This window comes from Labrus mixtus, chromosome 3, assembly GCF_963584025.1.
Source record: "Labrus mixtus chromosome 3, fLabMix1.1, whole genome shotgun sequence".
Lineage (NCBI taxonomy): Eukaryota > Metazoa > Chordata > Actinopteri > Labriformes > Labridae > Labrus > Labrus mixtus.
The window spans coordinates 6,235,690-6,246,025 of NC_083614.1; the positions used below are offsets into that span (position 1 = coordinate 6,235,690).

The 10,336-nt window shown below is 38.3% G+C and overlaps 2 protein-coding genes across 5 annotated transcripts in view; both read right to left on the bottom strand.

The window, feature by feature from the left end:
- Positions 1 to 10,336, bottom strand: part of LOC132956355 (sex comb on midleg-like protein 2) — a 486,888-nt gene that overhangs the window by 320,600 nt on the left and 155,952 nt on the right. The window lies entirely within an intron of this gene.
- Positions 191 to 7,716, bottom strand: cltrn (collectrin, amino acid transport regulator). The gene is made up of 6 exons (XM_061029606.1): positions 7,556 to 7,716; positions 4,144 to 4,202; positions 3,763 to 3,845; positions 3,476 to 3,592; positions 1,107 to 1,301; positions 191 to 486 (listed from the first exon to the last, which is right to left on the bottom strand). Exons 1-6 carry the CDS (start codon positions 7,620 to 7,622, stop codon positions 348 to 350), a joined length of 660 nt encoding a protein of 219 aa, XP_060885589.1. The 5' UTR covers positions 7,623 to 7,716; the 3' UTR covers positions 191 to 347.

Below are 10,336 nucleotides of genomic sequence, written 5' to 3' on the forward strand. Positions count from 1 at the left end.
TGAAGAGGACTCACGAGCTGTCAGATATTCTCTCGCAGAGATCTTTAATTATCATCAATTGATGCAGAAAATGTGTTTATGTGTAAAACCATCATTAATACCATTAGTAATTTACATGTGCTTGTTGTTTCGGGCTGAAAGGTGATGAAAGTTAAGAAATGTGCAGTAAAAAAAACTCTCCAAAATAATCAAATGTATCAAATCTTTTCAATGACAAACTAATTCTAAACTACAACTTTGATTTGTTTTACAGTGCAGCATTCTAGGAGCAGCTTGAAAACCTTTTGCAACATCTCGTTTCTCACATGGAAGTGTTTTTTTGTTTTGTTTTTAAAGATGTTTTCTTTTTAAATCTGTGTGAACCGCTCCTCGTCTGAGAACGACATGTTGTAAACGCCCTCGTTGGCAGCTCCGCTTTCCATCGTTTTCCCTCGGCTCTCTTCCTCTTCACTGTCCTCGTCCTCTGGGGTTTTCTGGTTCTTTTTGCTGGAATAAAAAGCAAACAAATAAGTCCTCTGCTGTAGCCTTTCAAGGTCAAGACAAACAAACAAACAAAAAGGACGTTTAACATTTCAAAAACACAAAAACAAAACAATTTAGATAAAAAAAACATTCATAAGAGTAAAAAAAGTGAAGCTTTTACAAAACACAACGACCTCACTAAATGCATCACAAAAAGAAATAATCACAAAAATCTGAATTTTCTATTTACATATAAACACAATGACATTTCCAAAACACAACATGACAAGACAACAAATACATTGAAGACATTTCACAAAATTAGTCTTTTTTTAAGCAAGAAGCCCAACACTAGGTGGCGCTTACCCATGAAAAATGCTTAATAGAAATGCAGAAGACGGGTTCATTTCCTTGTTCTGTGATTAAAATGTAAATTTGTTCTGTGAGATGTTTGTTTTCGTTTTTAAAAAAGATTTTTTGTTTTCTGAAATGTTGTGTGTCATGAAATATTTAGTACGTTTCTTTGTGTAAAGTATGATCATGTTCTTGTTTTGTGAGAGGTTTTTGCGTTGCCCTTAAATTCTGCTGTGTCTTGAACTTCAGGGCCACCGTAGAGATCGTTGCATCTTCAATCATCTGCTCACCGTTTCTTTTGGACCACAGAGGACCCAATGAAAACAATGATGCCAGCGACCACGGCGCCCATGACCACCCCGAACACAATGAGCCATGGGGGGGTGTCAGGAGTGAAGGGGGCTTCCAGGGTCCGGGGGATGCCATCAAACTCCAGGGTTTCATCTGTTAGCAGAAAGGCACTGTTGATGCGGTTCCTGTGCTTTCTGTTGGAAAAGTAAAGAAATGTTGATTAAATGTGACCTCTCCATACAAATAATGAACATTTTGAGCAAATTGTTTGAAGACTGATTTGATTTCAGGACAGCAGAACAACTGCTGCAACTTTTACTCCTCTAAGGAATCTGTAAGTGTTTGAAACCGAAGAGTTTGTTTCATAAGTCCTCAGTGATCAAAATGTTCTCAATGCTACAAATGTGGGCTAGCTGAAATTATTCAAGTCAGGAGAACTCAATGATTCATGATGACCTAAACAAAAAGCACAAATATGGCTTTTTAAGAATGTCCAGTCCTCTCCTTTTTCACATGATTAATTAATGGGACCCCAAAATGCCCCGCTGTGTTTCAACAACTACAGAGGAATAATGGCTCAGTCTAATCCTTTTAATGACGCTTAATGAGGGCCAGATATCAGATATCACGGTGTTGTCTAATCAAGTTTCATGCCCAAGTTTAGCTTCAGGCAGCAAGTTGGTTTGGGGAAATATGAAGCTGTTCTTTGATTAAGACAAGATACACACACCTCTATCCATCCATCTCACAACATATAAACCATTCAGGCTCTGGTCTTAGATTGCATAATTTAGGGGAATGGTTTCAATAGTTTGGGATTTTTCATTAGTCAGTTTGATATCTTTTTGTTTTCATTATCTTTTTATTTAACTTCATTTTTAATGCTGAGTTTTAGTTTTCTCTGTCTGTATTGTAAGTGGTTCAGAAAAAATATATCAAGAATCTTAAAAATACTCCTAACCCTATCAAATATTTGATAAGTTAGCTTTGACTTCAGCAGTCAGCAAGCTCATCCAAAATGGAAAGTGACGTGACTGAGACAAATGGATCTCAGTGTAAGTTCAAGCAGAAAGACTCCCACAGTCATTCATTATTCTTCATTCAACTTCATCACTCTCCCTCTCTCCCTCTGTCTCCTCTGTCTCCTCTGTCTCCTCTATTCCATCTCAACAGTGTTCAAAAAACCTTTCCATTCAAAACCATTAACATGTATCTGTATGATCATTTGAAGTTCTTTCCTACACCTGGTTAGTATGACCTGTACATATTGGCTAACTTTAGCATGTTCATATTTCCACATGGACGTACTCTCAGTGATGTCACCCACTGAATTTTGAAGCACAGGTTTCATGTCGACGCCACATTGGAAATGCGGTCTCAAGTTGAGGATTATTTTATTTATTTATTTTGGGGCTTTTTGTGCCTTTAATGTAGAGATAGGACAGTGGATAGAGTCAGAAATCAGGAGGAGAGAGAGAGTGGGGGATGACATGTGGGAAAGGAGCCACAGGCTGGATTTGAACCTGGGCCGCCCGCTTGGAGGACTATAGCCTCCATACATGGGACGCGCACACTAACCACTGCGCCACCAGCGCCCTTATTTTGGGGCTTTTTATGCTTTTATTTGAGAGATAGGACAGTGGATAGAGCCGGAAATCAAGGAGAGAGAGAGTGGGGGATGACATGCGGGTAAGGAGCAACAGGTCAGATTCAAACCCAGGCCTCCAACTTCTAGGACAAGTAGTTAGTAAAAACTAACCACTAGGCCACCAGTGCCCCTCATAGACCTTATTTTTCAAGGCGCTGCCACCACATGGGGGAGGAGAAACCCTGCCCACTCAGGGGGGGTGTTTGTAGGCGGTATAATCGCGGGGTATCATTACAAGAGCAAACTGAAAGAAAAGGAGACTAACCGAACCAACCGAAGACTTTGTTTGGTCTACAATACAGAAAAAAGAGCTGAATCATCTGTGGACTTCACATCAGAATGGAGATTAGTCCTACAAACGGCTGACCTCGGTCATAATGGTCCGCTGATGGACTTTTGTTGATCTGAGAGACTGGTAGTTCTAAAGAGACACATCTAGATCAAAAGTTTCAAATTACAGCTTGAAGAACAAAAAGGTGTTTAATGAAAGTTGAACGTTTGAATTGACATTTTACATCCATCACAACCTTCAAAGAACTAAATATCAAACAATGTGTGTGAACTGCTGAGATGGCATCACCACTTCCTGTTTCATCCAAACCAAACAGACGAAAACAAAGATTGCACTGCACTGCAATCTGACATAAATGAGATATGTGACCTCTTTCAGTTGTTGCAGAGAGAATAGAGTTATAAAGTGTCAGCGTATGAAGCGATTACCTGACAGCCTCCTCCACACTTTTCTTATCTACCAGGTTGGACATGTTGAGCGGAGACGTCACCACAAACCAGAAGGACACTCTGGCAGTCTCTTCACACACGATGATGTTGGACACACTGGGGAAGTTCCACAGGACAATAAAGAGCTTGTTAGTCTCAACAACAGGTTCATTAAGTATGAGTCACTGGTTTTTATTGTGGTGAGAAGATATTATATAACAGTTTTATAGGCCATCATATTCTTTACCTTTGTTATTGTTTTAAACGTGTACAGAAAGTTTTCTTACTCAAACTGCTGGCTGAGTTGTCCCCTCATGGCGTACGCCATCGTTGATCGAAAAAGAAACATTTCCTTCTCATCCCACAGGTACTGAAACAACAACGACAACAGAAAGATCATGTGCTGCCTTAGAGACCTTTAAGGTTGACTGATCACCACATGGACTTTGCCCTCGTAGTAAAAAGTCACACAAACAGAATTATGTTTTTAAATTCATCATATTACTCTTTCTAAGGAAAGCTTTGGCTGCATAAATGATCTGCTGGTTATAAATTATATGTTACAGTGTTAGAAAGCACATAACATGGTAAGGCTTCAAACTGTTAGTCATGATGAGAAGCTTTGATCGTTTTGGAGCAGGCAGATTAATATTTAAAGAAACACGCACGGCCTGATCTCCCAGAGCTGTTTTGATGCTGATTCGGACTTTGTAGCCATCTGAAGCATCTGCAAAGAGAAAAAAAAAACAGATTCTGACGCACGGCTCAGTAACAGTTTCAGTTTCTCGGGCTGAATTCTTCAATATTGAAATCTTAAAAAGCAGAGTGTGAAATTCATCGAAACCTTTTGAAATTCTTTCCAATGAAATAAGCATTTCTCATTCTTTGTTAACAAATGTTTCATCACGATGAAATGTGAAGCACAGTCTACCACTTCATTGAAGTTTTTCACTTAAAAAACATGTTTAAAATCTTCCACTGTAGAAGTCATGACATGCAGAATAGTAGATCTTTAAGAGTCTGCCCACATGTCATTAAATGACTCTCAGCGTGTGTCTGCTGAAGTCTGCAAACTTGAAAACTTTATTGTCAGGTGTGTCGAAAACAGAGCGGGGAAAGGAGGTTGGTTTCCTGCTCTGTAACTTTATTTATTACTGCCGTGTGTTAAAGTTTAGAGGACACACATGTAGTTTCCATAGTAGGTGATTTTTTATTGGCAGTGTAAGCTTTCTTTTCTTAGTGTTAACTATAACGTTGATATCATCAGAGGCGCTGCTTGTCATCAGGCAAGGCAGGCAAGTGCTTGGGGCCCCAGACCAGTTAGGGGGGCCCCTGAGGGTTCACAAACTTTAAACCACAGCAGTGCTGACAGCACTCATTTTTGTTGCCCTGCTCAGCATGATTGCTGTGAAAACCAAAGTTTGTCAATGAAAGTCAACAAAGAAACATTAAGGAAAATGATCTGTCTATAGGAGAGGGAAAAAAAGTGCTCGCATGAATTGCTTGACATAATGGAGATGAGCGCTTGTTGGAGGGCCCCCCAATTAATTTTTGCAGAGGGCCCCAACAGACTCTAGCATCGCCCCTGGATATCATTCACTAAATCTCCCTCAGGGATGTGTATGAAGTGAGAGCATGAGGTCTACGTCTACAGGTTAAACGCCTCATGTGAGAGTTTCCTTTTCTAAAAAAAAAACATAATACACTACAGTAAATATTGACATTAAGTCAGCATTGATGAATTATAAAACTGAGAAACAATACATTTCATTCAACAACAGTGATGTGCTGAACAATGTTGTATTTATTTTAAGTTTGTTCTATACTTAGATTGAACTTTATAGAGACCATAACAGGATATGGGCAGAAATAAAGATATGTTTGAAATTCACATAAGTTTCCTCGTGGGCTCTATAGAAATTATCCCGCGAGCACAAAGTGTGTTGAGATATTTTGTTGGGCTCAAGAGAAAAGTTGTGTGCTCTGGAAGTTTCTCGCGATCACTGGAAAGTGTTAAAGTGCAGAAAGTTTCTGCCATTCTGTCTGAAAGGAAAAGCTTTAAAGTGTTCTGACATCTCTGTAGGCCAGACAGTTTCTGTTGAAGAGTAATGCATTCACATGAGAAAATAAGATCTGCTCTGTTTTTTTAATAAACACGATAATTATCTCAGGAATACATTTTTAAATCCTGGGATACCTGTTCCTCAAATTCCCAACAGAAGCTCTCATTTAGATCATTTAAAGTATGAACATTCTGACTTTTGAGTTTAATTCAGTTTTATTTGGTTTGGTTTAAAACATGGGGACATATTAGTGTCTTTGGAATCAGAATCAGATTTATTGGCCATGTATGCTTACACACACAGGGAATTTGTCTTCAGTAACTGTGCTCTCAATGTACAAAGTTAAACATTAAACATAATATAAGCAAAAAAAAACACTAATACAAGGCTAAATAAGACAATAGTGCAGTGGTGAGTAGTGCAAAAAAAATGCTGAGATGAACATGATAATAAAAATATAGTTATGTAACAGATTGTTAATATATATGAGGTAGAGTTGTTACAGTGTTTACATACGCAGTGTGCTTTAGGTCACATATTGTTGTTGATTTTCTGCAGGCATCTTAGATCTTTGGAGTTTAGAAGCAAACCCCCCTCTGATCTGTCAGGAGGATCAGCTGTATCGATAAGACATGCTTCACTGACATAACATGATGCATCTGAAATACATTCAGGCAGGCTACATGTGGACTCAAGAGACAATCAGATAATTACTGAAAACACTGGATCCCCACGGTGTGCAGCCGAGGCGCCAACGATGTGCCGAGAAATGCAAACATCTCATAATTCTGAGATAATTATCTCATTAATTCAGAAACATACATTTTTATTTATGATGCACTTTACATTTAAAGCAAATCTAAAAGTGCTACAGAACAGATTTTTACTTTCTCATTTGAATTCAATACGCTTCCATGAGCTTCACATGTGCACGCAATACTTTCTTATGCACACAAAATGTTTTCCTCTTAGTGCAGGAAACCTTCTTGTGAGCACACAAAGCTTCATCATGAACATAGAAACCTCATGGTGAACACAAGACATTTTCTTAGGAGTACAGGATAGTTTTTTCATTACCTGTCCCTCCAGGGATACCGTAGAACTGTCGGGTTTAAAAGTATTTCCCCCTGAATACTCTCATGTAGGCTTATGTCTCTTGCTCTTTTTCAATACACAGAGGAATATGAAAAATCAGTCTTCTAAAACCTGAAGAGTTATTACCATGACACATAAGAATCAATTCTCTTAACAGTCTGACAGAGATTTGATATCAAGTGAAAAATGTAGGAGAAGACCATTTTGGTAAAGGAGATGAAGACTGTACTTCCAGAGACACTATCCGTCTGACAGCAAATTAAAACATTTTAACAAGTAACCCTCATTCTGTTCTATTAACATGTGAAATATGAGTGTGGGACACAACATGAATATTCCCCCTTTATTCTGGCCTGTAGTCATTGTACTCGCCTCTTGTTGTTTTGTGGTGTATTGTCTGTTGTCTTGCAATAAATAAATAAAATAGAAATAAAAAGTTTAAATCAAACTGTATTTTTACACAAATACACACAAAGTTGAACATAAATGAACACAACACTTCATTTTGTCTTGTAAATTAAAGGTTTTAGGTAATATTCAGTATATTTTGAGTAAACTGCTGTGTTTTTCTGCTGGTATGAGTTTAACAATGTGTCGAGAAAAGACCCAAAGCCTTTCAGAAAAACGGTAATATAAAATTAATTTATAACCTCATATAACGCTTAAAGAGCATGTGTTTAAGAATGTGTTGATGTCAAATGGAGGTCATAGTTAAGTCAAACATTTGAGTTATGTGTGTAATCGACTTTGCTTCAGATTAATCTGCATTCCACACGTAAGAGGAAACAAAGAAACACGAGCAGGCTGAAGGCCTTACAGTAACCACTCTGTGTGTTCACAGTGTCTGAGCAGAAGGCCAACGGAGAAAGAACAAAGAATAATTAACAAAACTTTTTAAAAAATGCTAATTCTGGTCACTCACCTGGTTTACAGAGCTGCCCTGCCGCAGCAGAGGTCAAACAGAGCAGGATTAAAATCTTCTCCAACATCTTCCCAGAGAACGAGAAACAAAAGTTCTTCAAAAGTTGAAGAAGCTCAGAGAGTGAAAATCTCAGCGTTCAGCAGAGAAAAGTCATTGGATAGAGTTTAATATTTAAGCCTGGACACACCTGATCTAACCTCCCCTCTTTATAAAAATGGTGCGCAGCTCGCCCTCACTGTAAAACATGCAGACTGGTAAGAGGCTGCGGCAGGGAAAGTGTTTGTTCAAGCTTCATAGATAGACCTGCTAATGTGAGAGAGGCAGACTGCTGTGCTTTGTTTACTCTGCACAGAACAGATTGTGAGTGAGTCAGGGTGGACAGGCACCTAAAATACAAGTAGTAATATTAAGCACAGAAAAAAAACAGAAACACACAAATTGTTTCAAATGAAACTGGCTGGAAAAGGACAAATCTGACTGTATCTGCTCATTAATACTCAAGTAGTTTGAAGTCTTTGCAGGCAGATATGCACTGAATTCCGAACATAACGACCCGACACGAGTACATGTCAACCTAAGCAGTTATTTTACTCCTTTAATCTGAGTTTTCATGACAGGATGTACTGTGCTCACTCCCGACCTCTCCTACTTTTACAATGTGCAGTAAACAATAAAAACAAGAGCGAACCAAACCTTCTTTAGCATTAAAGGAAATGTTGAAAATATAATAAATATTAAAGTTTGTCCTGGCTGAGTTTTATATTTACATTTAATCATCTGTTCTTCCTGATTGTTAAACTGGAAGTTTGGTTAAATGTTCAACCATGAATGAGAAACTGAGTTGACCCGCAGGTGACCTCAAGGCAAAAATCTGACCTCAAGTTTGTTTGTTTCTGAGTCTCTCTCTTACTGGGGTGTCCTCGGGTTGTCTGAAGGGCAGGGTCGAAAGACATAAAAATGGCACCTGAAGGGTACCTGAAGCATTAATGATGTTTTATCAAGTAGGAGGGCATTTAATGATGTTTTATCCATTGGAGGGGCGACTCAGAGGGCCTTTTATCATGTTTTTTTTTTTATTACAGGGGAATCAATGAGTGCCCTTTTGCTTCATTTTTGGGCATATGGGGCACCATGAGGGGCATCAACCCCCCCGAGTACCCCACTTCTCACTTTTGATAACACAATTTAGCTATCATGTCAAATTCAAATAAATCCACTAGGCCTACAATAAAAACTTGTTTGCTCTTATTATAAGTGTTTTAACTGACAACACCCATTCTGAATAATCATGAAAATATTTCTTGTTAAAGTACAATTTGGGATAACCCGATAAACCCCTCCCCTTAAAGAACTGCTTGAGCCTTACTTTGTGTTTATCTAAAGTAAACTTACTTTTTTTAAAACGTTATTGTTTTCTGTTCTTACCTTCCTCCTATAAATGTTGGTATGTGATTAAAATTGATTGTTAATACTCACAGGATAAACTGTTCATTTCAGATGTTTTCTGCTTTGAATTGCTTCCAGATGAGCGACTGCAAAAAACACACATTTACATAAACGTGTTTGGCTGCATTAACACAGACTGCAGTTATTTTCCTGAACAGATGAGGGCAGCAGAGGCCTTACAGTGGCATCAGGACTCAGGAAAGCAAGAATGAAGTTTTTGTTTTTAAGGTCAGTCATGATTTTAAAAAAATTAAAAAAGCATTCATTGTTTTTACATTGCCCTAAATAAACAAACAGGTCTGTCTCAGAGCATCATTGATGCTACTTTGGAAACTCATTCAGATATATTTTATTAGTTAAAGCAGTGAAGTAATATTATAATGTATACACGTATATGTAGTCCTATACAAATCCTGGAAGACTATTTTTAAACACTGTTGAATCAGTAGAAACAATCTAAAGATTTAATACAGGATAATAATTCATCAGACATTTTACACTTTTGATACTCGCAAATAATACTCTACTGTTACTCAAGTGAGGCTGTGAATGACTTTTTCTCATAGTGGAGTATTTCAATCTTAATGTTTGAGTACTTTTACTTAAGTTAAAGATCTGAATGCTTCTTTCACTGATTGTTGGAAGCGGAAAAAGTAAAGCTCATGAGAATATTTCTTGTGTGCACACAAAAGTTAGGCTATATGTGTTCACAGTGAAGTAATGCTCATGAGGAAGCTTCGTGCGCTCACATGAAGGTTTCTTATCCTCAGACGACAGCGTTTAGTGCACATGTGAAACCAGAGCGTATTGCCCAGTGGTTTGGGCGCCCCCCCATGTACAGAGATTGAGGCTATAGTCCTCCTAACGGTCAGCCCGGGTTCAAATCCAACCTCTGGCTCCTTTCCCTCATGTCATTTCCCACTCTCTCTCTTTCCCGGATTTCCAACTCCATCCACCGTCCTATCTCTAAAATATAAGCACAAAACCCCCTAAATAAAAAGTAGTAGCACATTAGGGTTAAATATCCTAAAATACTCCTGAACAAATATCCATGCAGTTGAAATCTCACTTAAATAGCTTAATAGAACTATTAGCAGCAGAATGTATTTATAGAATCTAGTAAAAATGACTTGATCTGCTCTAATGTTTGACTTATTTGTCGTTTATTTTGTTCAATCTGCATGATTTAATCCAGTGTCCACTAGATCTTTCAGTCATGTCTTCATTTTGGTTTGGGAAGACAAAGCAGCTCCTTATTTCTCAGACAAAGCCTCCCTCTTCTTCCTGTGCTCTACCGCCCCCTGCAGGGTGCGGCCGGCTCTGCTACAATCACAC